Source organism: Squalius cephalus (genome assembly GCF_949319135.1).
Source record: "Squalius cephalus genome assembly, chromosome: 2".
Lineage (NCBI taxonomy): Eukaryota > Metazoa > Chordata > Actinopteri > Cypriniformes > Leuciscidae > Squalius > Squalius cephalus.
This window is the reverse complement of record NC_137123.1, coordinates 53,008,044-53,023,724: the sequence shown is the minus strand read 5'-3', so window position 1 is coordinate 53,023,724 and position 15,681 is coordinate 53,008,044. Positions and strand designations below refer to the sequence as shown.

Genomic DNA, 15,681 nt, shown 5'->3' with positions numbered 1-15,681 from the left:
GTGTTTCCTCCTTTGATCTGTTCGCTGTTGATGACCCTGCCTGTACGACTACTCTTTAAATAAACTGCATTTGGATCTTCACCTTCGAGTCTCGGAGCCGTTTCGTAACAGTTTATGGACTGTGCTTTACTGTAAGAAAAAAAGCATGAATATTACATAAATGAATATCATGTCCCACATCATGAATTGCATAATCAGAGAGTAGCCTATTTCTTTTCATTTTGATTGTTTCGTTTAAAGAACATTTTCTTTATGTATCTTTATGTATCTCTGTATCTTAATTTTAATACATTTTTCTTCAACCAATTGCCTGTATTTAATAAATGAGAAGCAAATATATAGCAGACAATATAATCATGGAGGCGCGCCGCGGTCACTTGCATTGCTCGTGAACTGGAGCGCATCTCATCATAAATGAACCTAAACTCAGTGTATACCTCACATACATGAGAAATACATCTGAAGATAGCTTGAAATGTCTTTAAACGAAACAATCAAAACGAAAAGAAATAAGCTACTCTCTGATTATGCAATTCATGATGTGGGACATGATATTCATTTATGTAATATTCATGCTTTTTTTCTTACAGTAAAGCACAGTCCACAAACAATCTCAAATGCAAACTCCCTATAATAAGACAAATCTCTGGAGGCATGCTCCAAGCACACTCTCATCTCATCCCTTTTCCCACATTTGTAGTAATTACACTATAACCAAACCGGAAATTGTAACGCGTGATCACGCGAAACTTTCTCGTGAGCACGCAAAACTTTCTCGTGCGCACGCGAAAAGTTTCTCGTGCCCACGTGATAGTTTCTCGTGCCCACGCGAAAGTTTCTCGTGCGCACGCACGCTAAAGTCCATTTTTTTTTTTTTTTTTTTCACAGGTCCTCTCAGGGGCTCCGTACATATCACATATTTTGGCCTTTTTGTTAAAAGTTTTTTTTTTTTTCAACAGGTCAGATGGTGTTAAATTAAACTTCTTAATATGACTCAAACATTCAAAATACATGTAATAATCATCATGCCAAAGTTGGGTATGCTTACATGTATTCAAGGTGCAAGAAAAGCATTTTACTATTTGATGGTTGCACCTGTTGACATTCTCTTTAGAAAATGGTAAAACTTAAACAAAAGAAAAAATGAAGACATTAAACCATCATGAATATACATAAAAAAATGCACTTGTAAGAACATGAATCATGTCTTAAACTATTTTTAAAAAATATTTCTTATTTTGTATTATCATAGGCATTCTTATTTATCACTGATGCATATATACATAATTTGTGATATTCGACTGTGAATTGTAGTATGCATTCGTGAGAAGTTTTTATACTGTTTTGATTCAATTATTGATAATAAAAAAATTATAAAATAAAATGAATTCATTTTGAGTGCTTGTGTGCTATGAATATCCCATAGTTTACAACATTTGTGCCACATAAATAAATAACATATTTGGTGAGTGTTATGGAATTGTGTCTTATTTAATGTAACAGTTGAATTTTACTGTGCATCTTGGTAGATCAAAGTATCCCACTGCACTGATTTTAAGTCAGAACACGACTGGCAGGCTCTTTTAACTTCCGTAGAAACGGATTTCCTGAACTGCATCTACAGCTTGTTTTTGATTTACATGCTCCATCTGTACAAGCTTTACAAGCATCCATACTCATGCTCTCCTTTTATACAGATCATCTGAGAACTCCTTGTTTTCTTCATTAAGCTTGTAGAAATAATATATTTTCACTGTTGTAGACCACCGCACCCATGTTGATGCCTTGTTTAGCACCTTGGGTGATAAAATGTTGTTGACACTTTTCTTTAAAGTAGGAATACAGCAGAGAGCCTTAATGCTGAATGCTTTGTATAAATTTACAGCAGCCTTTCACTATATTAATATAATTTTATAGATGTGCTAGTTGTGTTGTTTACATAACAGTCCTTTTATATTTGCATTTCAAAAATAGCCTTGTACAATGCATAATTGTAACAAGACAAATTTTAAATGGATAAAGTCTGATGTGGAACAGTTTTTATGCTACCTAGTTTTAAGTTCTCCTGGGAAAAATTTGAAATCACAATTATGATATAATGTGCATTCAAGTGTTTTTTGTTAAGGGAACATTTTTGACATTTTTTTTTTTAAGCGCTGATGGAACAAAATGAAGGGCAAAAGACTTGGATTTGTTGTGTAATGATGTTTATTAAAGGGATAGTTCACCCAAAAATGAAAAATCATTTACTCACCCTCAAGTGGTTCCAAACCTGTATGAGTTTCTTTCTTCTGCTGAACACAAAAGAAGATATTTTAACAATGTCGGTAACCAAACAGTTGACTGTCATATTTAGTAGTAGGTACTGTATATTACCTTGCATACACAGATCTAATATACACATGCAATTTCTTTACTTCACAGACATAACCAACTGTGTTTATGTGAACCTTTTTTTTTTTTTTTTACATAACCTTGTGTGTATTTGACAGTTTAAGCGCAATAAGATGTGAAAGAGAACTTAGTTTAATACTCACGTCACGGCACACGCCGTCTGACATCCAGCTTTCTGTGCGCGTGCTTCGGGTGTGTGCGCTCAGAAAATCATATATCAGAAGTTTTGACTGATATGGCTTTGAAACACATGCAGATAATAAACTTTCATGATGATGAAGAACTGCAATGTCATGTGAGCGTGACAATTCGAGATGACAATCAAAATCAAACAGATGATTTTGTTTTTGGCAGAGTATCCCAGGCACAAACTGTAAAGGCTCCGCCCTCTTCTGGAAAGCGGGGTAGGAAGCAGCAGCTCATTTGCATTTAAAGATGCATGCACGAAAACAGCATGTTTTCCCTCCTACTCAAAAATGGGCATTTACAACATGGGTATAATAAATGAACTATGGGGTATTTTAAGCTGAAACTTCACAGACACATTCTGGGGACACCTGGGAGTATATTGTAAAAAGGGGCATAATAGGTTCCCTGTAATGTATTTTTTTCTTCTTGTGCTGCACTGAGAATAATGAGAAATGTGTTCATATGAAGGTGGTACATGTCTTTAAGGAATTTTCTGGGTTATTTTCATCTTGAAGCGACTGTTCATCCAAAACTGACAATTCTATCATCATTTATTCACCCTCACGTCGTTCCAAATCCGTATGAGTTTCTTTCTTCTGCACAACACAAAAGGAGATGTGAATGTAGAGAATGACAGCCTCAGTCACCATTTATTTTCATTGTATGGAAAACAGACACAATCAAAGTGAATGGTGACTGAGGCTGTCAGTCCTCAACATTATGCCAGACATCTCCTTTTGCGTTACACGTTAAAAGGAAAGTATGTCATGCAGTTTTGGAACGATATCAGAGTGAGTACAGTAAATGATGACAGTACTTTCATTTTTGGGTGAACTATCTCTTTAATGTCTTTCTTTTCAAGCCTGTTGCCTCATACGCTGGTCGTATTTTCTTGCACGCTTCATCAACAAACTAAATTGTAGCAAATCAATATTCACAATTACACCTTAATAATGACCATTAACAATTGGCGTTCATCTTGAACCTTCAGTTGAACCCCCAATCTGAAAATTCAAGGATCAATAAAACTTCTTCCTGTTAATTGTGACATTGCTTGCACATAGTAAACACTCATACCAATATGAAGGCAGCATTTCTAGCATATTTCAAATAACCCAACCACTGGCTCCTGGAGAGGTCATATTGCAGGGAAGAGTTGCTGAGTGTGGCTCTTATCTGTCTGAAGCCTTCTTAAAGGCATTCCCACTAAGCACAGATTGGTTTTGAAGTCTTTAAAAAGACATCACCTGTTACAGTACGTTCTGTCTACATTTACTTGTTAGCTTAGAAGGCTGTCTAAGTAAAAACCACAGTGCTGAAAAGGCCCGCTTATCATTTGCAAAGGCTTTCCATTATGGCTAAATGAAGCTTTTTCATAGACTGAGGGACCACTAATGCATTTTATCTCTCATAAACACACAAATAGATGCAGACACACACAAAGGTGTAATTACAGTATCTTGCATATATTCTGTTTTTTTGTTTGTTTTTTTAATCTTAACCTTTGTTATGTTGTGGGTCAAGTTGTTGGAAATACTGGTCAACCTATGATTTTTTTTTTTTTTTTTTTCTCATTTAGAATCATGAAAATGCATGCAAAGTTTCAACATTCTGATGTGTTGTAGAATGTGCATATCAAATTATTTGGTTCACGGGTCAAAAACGGATAAATGACTTCAAAATCTGTTTTGCACATGTGGGCGGTCATGAGACGCCCCTTTCAGCCAACAAAATAATAGTCCTATGGCTCTGCTTACCGCTTTCTTCTGTGCAACTTAAAGGAGAACTCCGGTCAATTTTAACATTGAGCTCATTTTTTTGTACATTTGGAGTGCTGTCAATACAGAGAACAACGACAAAAATCGGTGTTGCCTACACCGAGTTATTCTATTTTTAAAATTTGCACCCTGTTGACTTCAATGGGGCAAGTACTAAACCTGCTTTTAGCCTCTTAACATCCTTGATGTGTCATTACAAGTGCATAGAAAATGTGAGTGATTCCTTCAGAGTGAACACGAGTGAATCTGACTGCAGTAGATGTGAAAGAAATGTATAAAAATTATGTTATTTAAGCCAGCGCAAATACCTGTTTACATCCTGTTTTTCGGTTGAAGTCCAAAGTAGTCGATTGCCGAGTTCACGCGCATAGGTTTAGTTACCTATGATCACGCGCGTGAACTCGGCAATCGACTACTTTGGACTTCAACCGAATGTTAAAATTGACCGGAGTTCTCCTTTAACGTGTTTCACAGAAATATTTATATCAGAAATATTAAATATTAATCTGCACCCAGCCGGTTTTATTTAGCTGTGCAGAGTTAAATCTGCGTGGTGCAGCGCTCGACATTGGACTTCATTGTTTGCTGTAAGCTGGAGAGTTCCTGAAAACCTCCACCTCCCCAGCTCCACCTGCCTAGATCTGCTGCGGTATCTATGGATGTCTATTTATGCAGCAACAACATCTCTTGCATGCTTACAGCAGTGTGTCTGTGCAATAACATGCTTAAACTATTCCGAGAGTTGTCATGATTTAAATATATTTTGTATAAAATATTCATTTTATTTTATTTGCTTTACAGTAAACTTAAACTTCGATAACTTTTTTCCACTTTCATTGTTTGAAGGACTTCACTTCTGCAATAATCTGCAGTGTCTTCTTTAAAGCTGGGGACACCCTTAACGACTAGCTGAACTGAACACCGACTGCAGCAGATTTTAAACACCAACTGTGAACACCGACTGAACGCAACTCGGCGGATTTGGGCATGATCAGTCGTAAGTATCAAATTACATTCATAATCGGCCTTACAGTCGTTAAATGTGACCATAAAAAGAGACCAACTGTATTCTAAAGCATTTTCGAGCGTATATGCTCGAAAAAGGGGGATGACAGTTAACTGGTAGTTTTTCCCTGCAAAATTTTATTTGAATTCTATTTCTTTCAATACTGACTTTAGTATTCAAATACCCATCCCAAGTTGGCATCCTAGAAACACCATTGTCGTAAAGAGAAATATCTTAGTTACTGGAATGAGTTAATTGTGATGGGACTGAAGTCCTGAAGTTGTTCATTACAGTTAAGAGCACTACAGGGCTCAAGTACTGATGTATTTCTCCTCTAACTTCATGTAATTGCACTTTTCTGTATTTTCATAAGTCCCCTGCTTCGTTCTGCGCTCTGAGAACCCTGGGTCAGTTTTCTCTGGTTTCTTTTTGTTAAAGGTGGTTATAAAGCATTTCAATTTTTGTAGGCTTCCACACAAGAGTTAGGCTCCTTCTCCATCAGGGATTTTGATATAATGTCCATCAATTGTTTTGCTTAATATGTTCTGTCTCTCTTCTCCATCAGGGTTTCTCTATTCAGTCTGCATTTACATTGTAGATAAGTGAGTAAACTTTCTGTTCTGATGCTTTAATTTTGAAATGTAACTATGGAAACCTTGTAACTGAAAGTGAGAGCTAAAACTGTGTTCAGAGTAGAATCCCTGTAGGTTTTGATTCTAGATGTTTCTTATTTGACTCTTGTATTATTTTATATTTGACGGTGTATTTTGGACTTGCATTAGACAAGAGGCATTGCATCCTTGGATACCATGGTAAAATAAGGACTAAAAGACAGAATCAGCCACAGATAGATATGCTCAATGACAGATTGCATGTTTAAGAGACTGTAAATAAACTAGCAACTGTCAGTGCAGAGGAAGTGGTGAAAATGCCTTATAAACCAGCCTGGTCTAATTGTCAGTAGGTATTAATACGTAACATTTACAGGTACAAAACTTACATTTTTGTACGTTTGGCTAGATGATGAAACGTACAATATATATTGACAACATTTAAACATAAACATTATTACGTATTGTGTCGGGCAACGATTAATCACATCCAAAATAAATGTTTGTGTTTACATAGCCTATATGTGTGTGTGTACTGAGTATAATTATTTTGTATATAATACACACATATGCATTTATATATCTAAGAAATATTTGCATGTATACACTGTATATAATATCTAAATATTATATATATATATATAAATGTGTGTGTATTTATATATACAAAATAATTATACACAGTACACACACATATATTATGTAAATAAAAACTTTTATTTTGGATGCGATTAATCATTGCCCAGTAAAAAAATAAAAAATGTTTACTAATCGTTTATATCATAAAGATATTTGTATAATTGCCCTTTTACCATTTTATAGATACATTTTAGATCCTTAAACCCTATACCCTAAAACCCAAACATAACCATTGTATATAGATGTCATATAGTCAAAAATGTGTTGGAAAATTTAAATTTTAGCAACAATGATACAATTCTATCATTTAGGTAGATGAGTAGCCTAAACTGTGTTTAATAAATGTGACTGAAAACATTATGTCATTGATGTGACAGTTGAATACAACAGAATAGAGATATTAGTGCCACTTTTGCATTATTCATTAGTAAGGATAAGGAAAGCTCCTGTGAGCAGGTTGAGAAAAGTTGAAGAATATAATGAAATTCCATGCAAAATTACAAACGTTCTTTTTTACAATGCTGAAAACAAACATATCATCATAAAAACAAAGTACAAAAGCACAGTGAACTAATTGGTGCTCCCAATACATAGGCAATTCCCCCAGCTCATTTTACATGTTTAAAATTCATGTCCTCACTCCATGCATCAGTTAGAAAATGCAAGATTGCACAGTGGTGGGGCCGACCTTTCATTCCAAAAATCTATCTATCTATCTATCTATCTATCTATCTATCTATCTATCTATCTATCTATCTATCTATCTATCTATCTATCTATCCCTACCTACTTACTGTACCTTTCTTCCTTTTAGTGTGATGCTTTTGACTGCTTCTTAGATGATGAGGATAAATAATGTGCTTTTTATTTGTACCCACCGCTTTTTCTTGGAGACTTGTTTTGTGCTGTTTTTTCTCATATGCTTTGAATTGAGGATATAGCTATATGCAGTCTCATAGCCAGGGGTGTTTGCTATTCGAGTGTGTTCTGCAGATGGTAAAGTTTCACCGGTGGATTATATGCTAACTAGACCTACGCGTTAACGTGATGGGATAAAGATGGAGGGTGCTCGCGGGACAGGAACGCTGAATCCACTCTCCCACCCACTTCGACTGGGCGATTGATTGCACGAGCGAAATCAAAACGCGCGCGGTGGAACAACAGAGGGCGTGAGACGCAGAGTATACGCTCGTGTGTTGACGCCGGTGGAATGTTAACCAGCCCCGGTGCAGCAGCAGCAGGAGAGTCGCGCCGAGATCGGATGCTGGTCCTCTGCTATGACCAAACGAACTGAGATTGACCAGGGAAACCCTACTACGTGAATCTTAAATCATCCCAATCCTCGAATTAAACGCATGTTTGAGACTGAGGACACGGGATGGAGAGTATAGATGGAAAAGGGCTGCTCCTTTTGTTGTGTGTGACTGTAGTATTACGTTCATTCAGTGCTGCATTGCGCTCGCGCATCCGCGTGGCTACGGGGCAGCCCGTGCTGGGACCGGATAGAGTGAGTGGCGATACATGCTTATTGTTCACAGGATGAGCGAAAAGCATTGCCGCATTCAGACAACGAGAACACTTCTTCGTGATTAAGATATATAAAAAAATAAAATAAAAATAATAAAAAACAATAAGATAATAACAATATGGATTTTAAATAACGGAATGATATTAGCTATTCAACCCAATAGTCCCTTATAGTAAAAAGAAAACCGTCTAGATCAATCTATATCTATCTATCTATCTATCTATCTATCTATCTATCTATCTATCTATCTATCTATCTATCTATCTATCTATCTATCTATCTATCTGCACTTTGAAGTTTTTATTTCACAGTTGAATCTCCTTAAAGAAATATTTGGTGACCAAATACCTCGACCACTAACCCAACACCTTACAACCATTAGCCTATATCATCATTGTATTCAACTTAGCAGTAACAAAAGAAGGATCACACTTGAACACACTGACCTTAAACAACCAAATATCCAAGACATTTCTTCGTATGTTTTTGTGTAGGCCATACACCAATATGGCTTAGAAATGCCAGGTCCATTGTAAAAGATAGTGAGCCAGCCATTATGTCTGTTTCCTTCTAAACAGCTTCAAACCACAGAAAGACTACCAAACATAACATAGCTGACTCTCTGCATGAAACAGCTCCCACTTGTATAAAAACAGCTTTAAGTGGTTGTTACGGTTGCTTTATTTATTTTTGTTTGTATCATACATGCATAGGCTACACCTCTTTAATATTTTTTAATGCTATGCATTTTTATAGCTTTGAATTTACTACTTTTACTTATTTTTATAATTTTTTTCAAATAAATATTTATTTATTTAAAATGTTTTTTTTGTGGAAAAAATACATTCAGTGTCAACAAGTACTGCTTTTGCTGTGTTGATGCACATTTAACAAATTAAACGGACACAGATGCTTAATTTTAAATGTCCGTTCACATTTAGGACAGTGCTGTGAAAACTATTTGATTTAATTAGTTGTTCTGTTTTGAGAAAATTAAGTGCTTCGCTGGACTTATCTAGTTATATCAGTGTATTTTTCGCTTCTGAGGTATTTTGTTTTGTGGTCGTATGCAAACACACCCCCTGTATTTGCGCGTTTATACTGGTTAAAAGGAAAGCGCGAGCTCCTTCGAGACACTCTCGGTCTCCCGTTTCATCTGAACGGTCGAGTTACGTAGCGAGGGAAGTGTTGCAGTGAACGGAGGGAAGAGAGAGGGAGAGGTTGAGAGAGAGTGAGGGAGAGACTGCAGCATCATTTGAGGGACGTTCACATGCAGTGCAGTAGAACGTGCAGGTGAGGGGAGGAGGAGAATGCGGGACTTTTTCCTCAAACACTTCACACACATCCACCACGGACTCCGGAGGAATTACTAAAGGCTTTTGTTGCTACTTCTCTATTCTGCTCTCCAGCTTTCCATAAGTGGCTAATTTACGTGCTCTGAGAAGTCGAACTGAAAAGCTTTTATCTTTGTCAAGTTCACCGTAAAGGAATCTATAAGAGCTTGGCACGCGCGCGTAAGACTGCGGGAAAAGATTTCCAATTTTCCTCCCGCTGTATTTTAAGGTAAGAGAATATATAATTTCAGGGAAAGACTTTAAAAGGCACTTTGGCTTCTTCCCAGCCAGTAACGAAAGCTCTGGGATGCGAATGTGAGAGCTGAATTCACAGACAGATCTCTTTTGTGTTCTACTGCATTGCAGTTTAAAACAGTGAAAGCGCGAGAGGAACCCGCGCTCCGCAGCATCTCAATGAGCCGGACAAAGTCATTTAAACTGCTCAAATTTGACTCTCGCTTACTCCTAAAAGACACAAAGGAACATTCTTGTCCGTAAAAGAGCTGTAAAGACTTATCGCCAATGCCGATGTCTTCACAAAGTGGATGTGTTATTGTATCGTGTTGAAAACGTGACTGGGGAACTAAAAGACTGTCGGAGAAAATAAGATTTTGCCAAAGGAAGCGTTTATAGAAATTATTCGGTGGCGAGTCTGTCTTGGACCGGAGGAAACTGCAGATAGAGAGTGAAAGAGAGAGAGAGAGAGAGAGTCATGGGGAGCAGGAGCGTTGGCGCAGTGCACTCCGCGCGCTGCTACCTCGTGCTTATCCTGCAGCTGCTGACTCAGCTCCCGAGCGCCAATTCAGTGCTGCGCTACCGCGTGGCGGAAGAGGGGCAGGCCGATGTGCACATTGGGAACGTGGCTTCAGACCTGGGGCTGTCCACCTCTGGGATTGGGACTGGTGATGTCACTTTTGCTTTGGAATCTGGCTCTGAATACTTCAAAATTGACAACGTCACCGGAGAGCTTACTACAGGCACCAGGAGGATTGACAGAGAGAAGCTGCCGCAGTGTCAGATGATATTTGACGAGAATGAGTGCTTTTTGAACTTTGAGGTGTCAGTCATAGGTCCCCTGCAGAGTTGGGTGGATCTGTTTGATGGCCGTATTGTAGTCACAGACATCAATGACAACACCCCCTCTTTCCCTTCACCAGTACTCACACTATCTGTTGAGGAGAATCGCCCAATCGGCACTCTCTATCTCCTTCCTACAGCCACAGATCGTGATTTTGGTCGCAATGGCATTGATCGCTATGAACTTATCCAGGACAGTAGAGATGGGGGGTCATCTTTGCGCCGACCTGCGAATGGCCCAACAAATGGGAACGGTGGTGACCGTAGGAGAGGGCCAGAAACAGGGTCAGGGCCTGCCAGCAGGAGCAGCGTGTTTGAACTGCAAGTTGCCGACACACCTGAAGGACAGAAACAGCCTCAGCTGATTGTGAAAGGGCCTCTGGACCGTGAAGCGCGGGATTCTTATGAACTCGTGCTACGCGTTCGTGATGGCGGCAACCCGTCGCGCTCCTCTCAAGCTCTGTTACGCGTGTCCATCACAGACATCAACGACAACAGTCCACGCTTTGAGAGAGCAGTGTATGAAGCTGAAATGGCAGAAAACGCCCCACCTGGCACACCTGTCCTGCAGGTGCGTGCCACAGATCGTGACGTCGGCGTGAACGGGCAAGTTGAGTATGTGTTTGGAGCAGCGACGGAATCAGTGCGGCGCCTCCTGAGGTTGGATGAGGCATCAGGTTGGCTGAGTGTTCTACATCGAATAGACCGTGAGGAAGTTTCACAGCTACGTTTCACCATCACAGCCCGTGACCGTGGCCAACCACCCCGCACTGACCGCACTACAGTCGTTCTCAATGTAAGGGATGAAAATGACAATGTACCCATAGTCGAAATTAGAAAAATTGGACGAATTCTCGTTCGGGATGGCGCTGCAATGGTTCCAGAGAACGTGTTGGTGGACACACCAGTGGCGTTAGTGCAGGTGTCGGACCGTGACCAGGGAGAGAATGGTGCGGTTACCTGCACTGTGGTTGGGGATGTTCCATTCACATTGAAACCGGCTGGTGAGACAGCTCTAGCACCTCCACCAGCCACGGATGATGCCTTTGAACGAAACAAAAAGAAATATTTTCTCCACACCTCAGCACTTTTGGATTATGAAGCTACTCGTGAGTATAGTGTCACTATCGTGGCGGTGGACTCCGGTAGCCCAAGCCTCTCTAGTAATAGTTCCCTTCTGGTGCGAGTGGTGGACATAAATGACCACGCTCCCACTTTTGCCCAAAGCTTAGTGGAAGTGCATTTTGCAGAGAATAATGCCCCAGGAGAAAGAGTGGTCACTGTTGTGGCGGCTGATGCAGACAGTGGCAAGAATGCAGAAATTGCCTACTCACTGGATCCATCTGTTAATGGAGCTTTTTACATTGATGCTGATAACGGTGATATTCGTGCCACTGGGACACTAGATAGAGAGCAGAGGGAACGCTATGAGTTTCGTGTGATAGCTCGAGATAAGGGCACCCCGTCTCTGCAGAGTTCTGCTACCGTCGTAGTCCAAGTCACAGACAGAAACGACAATGCCCCCAAATTTGTCCAGGAAGTCTTCACATTCTATGTCAAAGAGAACCTGCTCACCAATAGCCCCGTCGGCATGGTGACTGTTACCGATGCAGATGAAGGCGAGAATGCAGAGTTGAGTCTTTTTGTTGAGCACGATGAAGAGGAGGGTGGAGAGGAGGGGAAGCAAGAAGTTTTCTCCATTGAAAATAACACTGGAACCATTTTCTCCTCTGCATCCTTTGACCGCGAACGACGTAGCGCATACTCATTCCGCGTGCGTGCTGTTGATGGCGGAGAACCGCCACGGTCTGCCACCGCCACGGTCTCCCTGTTTGTCACTGATGAAAATGACAACGCGCCATCCATCACATCACCCGCTAATGATTCATACACCCTCCTGCCACCCGCTAGCGGGGCCCGGACTGTAGTCCGCACAGTCACAGCCTCTGATGGTGATACAGGGTCTAATGCCGATGTCCGCTATGCTCTGGTAGGCGGAAACCCTTTTCGTCTGTTTGAGATTGGCTCTAGTAGTGGGGTCATAACCTTGGCAGAGCCCCTGGAGAAAAGACACAGGGGTCTGCACCGCTTGGTGGTCCGGGTCAATGACAGTGGCATGCCTTCCCTTTGTGCCACAGCACTGGTGCATGTCTTCATCAATGAGAGCTTGGCCAATGCTACGCTGGTGGATGCACAGGTGAGACACATCAGTTGCAGCATGCTGTTCAAATAAACTCAAACAAAGTGTAATTCAATATAGAGAAACAATAACTGTTTGTGCTGTTGAACAAAGAGCCAGTGTAGAACAGAACCAAATAAGAATAATTAAAGTTTTAGATTTAAATTTAAGAGATGGGGGGGGGGGGGGGGGGTTCAGATTTAATTGAAATGAATAATTTTATTTCACATGAGAGGATGGAGCAGAGAAGTGAATTGCAGTCAGAAACTTACTGATAACTTTGCACAACTAGGAAATCCTAGTACGAAATAGCACATTTAAAATATATATATATATATATATATATTGCTGTTTATAAATATTCATGCATCAAATTGCTGTTGACCCACATTGGATATTGGATAGAAGGAAACACACACAAATAGAAAGATGAAAGTTACACAAACACGCTAACACACACACACACACACACACACAGTCACACTTGCCTGCGCAGAATAACTATGATTGAATATCCAAGCCTTGACATGATAATTGAGAAGTCTGGGCCTTGCAGTGGGGATGAATGTGTATGTGTGCGTGTATGGTTCAGCAGACATAGATGTAAAATGAGGATGCAGTTATCAAAGGGCAGACACACCATTTATGACTTTCCATTTTTGCTCTCTCTCTCTCTCTCTCTCTCTCTCTCTCTCTCCCTCTGTATGTCTGTCTCTCTTTCACTCAGGTGGCCCGCAGCCTTGCAATCCCCCTCTATATGGATATTGCAGGTGACCCAGACAGCGAGAGAGCTCTGGGTAAACAACACCAACAACTTGCTATTGGTGTCCTGGTTGGTGCTATCATCGTTATTCTGGTGATCTTTCTGGTTGTGACAGCACGACAGTGTGGGGTGCAGGGTAAGAACGGCTATGAGGCTGGCAAGAAAGAGCCAGAAGAGGACTTTTTCAGTCCACAGCCTCCCCCTCTACAAGCCCAGGCCTCCCAAAATGAACGTGGGCGCAAACCACGCAGAGACAAGCGTAATAATGGTACTGCCAAATCTGAGCGTTCTTTATACAGTGGAATTATGACGGTGAATGGCTGCAGACGTGGGGGAGGTGATGAAGAAGAGGATGATGAAGAGGCAAGCAGTGCCAGTGAGAGGATTGCGGCCCGTTATTGTGCAGCTGCTAATGGAGACACCAGCAGTCCAAGGCTAAGCGCGAGACGTCACCAGTCAAGCCCAGATCTGGCCCGCCACTACAAGTCCAGCTCACCTTTGCCTGCAGTGCATCTTCAACCCAACTCACCACCCGTGGAAGGCAAGAAGCACCAGGCTGTGCAGGAACTGCCCCCCACCAACACCTTCACTGGCAACGGCACCAGTAATGCAGACGCCATGTCACTCAGCTCAGACCAGTGCTCCGATTATGGCTGCCAAACTGTCAAGTACAGCAAACAGGTAAGAATATAAAGATATATGACTCAGTTTCACCACTGCACCTTTAACAAGTACAAAAAATGTTACAAGGCTTGTCAGGACAAAAGCCTCAAGCTTGAACTAGATTTGGATCCCAAAACTAACCTGAATTCAGTGAGTCCTGTGGGATATTCCCATATTATTTTCTTTGAGTAAATTGATATGAGATTTTCCAAGAAATAAGCTGGTATATATGAAAGCCATTTTCCACCTCAATAAAATTGTGAGATAATGTTTAAAAAAATAAAAAAAAATAAGTCTGTGATATATATAGTCACACTGTGAGACAAAAATTGCAACTGTGAGCAATGAAGCCACATTGTTAGATTCCAATTGTTACATATATTGTATATATTGCATAATTGTATCCGTCCTTCGGATGAGACGTAAAACCGAGGTCCTGACTCTCTGTGGTCATTAAAAATCCCAGGATGTCTTTCGAAAGAGTAAGGGTGTAACCCCGGCATCCTGGCCAAATTTGCCCAGTGGCCTCTGTCCATCATGGCCTCCTAATCATCCCCATATACTGATTGGCTTTATCACTGTCTCCTCTCCACCAGTAAGCTGGTGTGTGGTGAGCGTTCTGGCGCAATATGGCTGCCGTCGCATCATCCAGGTGGATGCTGCACATTGGTGGTGGTTGAGGAGATTCCCCCATCTATGTAAAGCGCTTTGAGTGCCGAGAAAAGCGCTATATAAATGTAATTAATTATTATTATTATTATTATATAACGCCACTTTGTGAGATATAAAGTCACATTTGAGATCTAAAGTCACAATTGGGACATTGAAATTATGAGAAATAAAATTTCATAATTTTGTGATGTATGGTCACAATTACATTTTACAGGAGGGAACAGGCTTCCCTGGATGGATAACACAAGATTCTATCTATTTAGCTACAATATTTTGCCAATATCTAGTCAATGGCCCTGGGGTTCATTTGTATTTCTGAGGCAAATTTAACGAAATCATATCTCATCAAATACAAAAGAAAAAGAAAAACTACGACAAGCACAAATGTAACAACTTCTGCAATCATCCTGTACTGTTGTTGCGTTACTGCGCGTGGAGTGGTTAAGGTTATACGGTGCTAACTGCCTGCTCTCCTTTCCAGGAGTAGCTACTGAAAATAGACTGTCGAAGAGAGGATAAATGTAACCCATTTTCTCTCACACCACCATAGATCTCTTTCCTCTTGCTCAGTCTCTCTCTTTCTCTCCTTCTGTCTTGCTTTCTATCCTTCTCTCCATCATACTCTCTTTATTTTTCTGTCTTTGACACTCCTTTACATGGTCTTTAATTTTTCTGACACTTTTGGAAGTGTTAAATATAGAGTGAAATATACAGTGTGTCTACCTGCTTTGAGCGGAAACTGGACAGTGTGTTTGACAGGATGAGCGTGAAACGCTTGAGGGAGAAACCATGCAGGCTTGCGGAGTTGTCTTTTTTTTTTACTTAATCTGTCATCTTTACAGTTTTAT

The 15,681-nt window shown here is 40.3% G+C and overlaps 1 protein-coding gene across 1 annotated transcript in view; it reads left to right on the top strand.

The window, feature by feature from the left end:
- Positions 1-9,286: 9,286 nt before the first annotated feature.
- pcdh7a (protocadherin 7a) overlaps positions 9,287-15,681 on the top strand; it is a 34,229-nt gene continuing 27,834 nt past the window's right edge. Inside the window, exons 1-2 of the mRNA XM_079853994.1 lie at positions 9,287-12,753; positions 13,463-14,179. Coding sequence (XP_079710120.1) covers positions 10,192-12,753; positions 13,463-14,179 — 3,279 coding nt within the window. The 5' untranslated portion in view covers positions 9,287-10,191. The remainder of the gene's footprint in view (positions 12,754-13,462; positions 14,180-15,681) is intronic.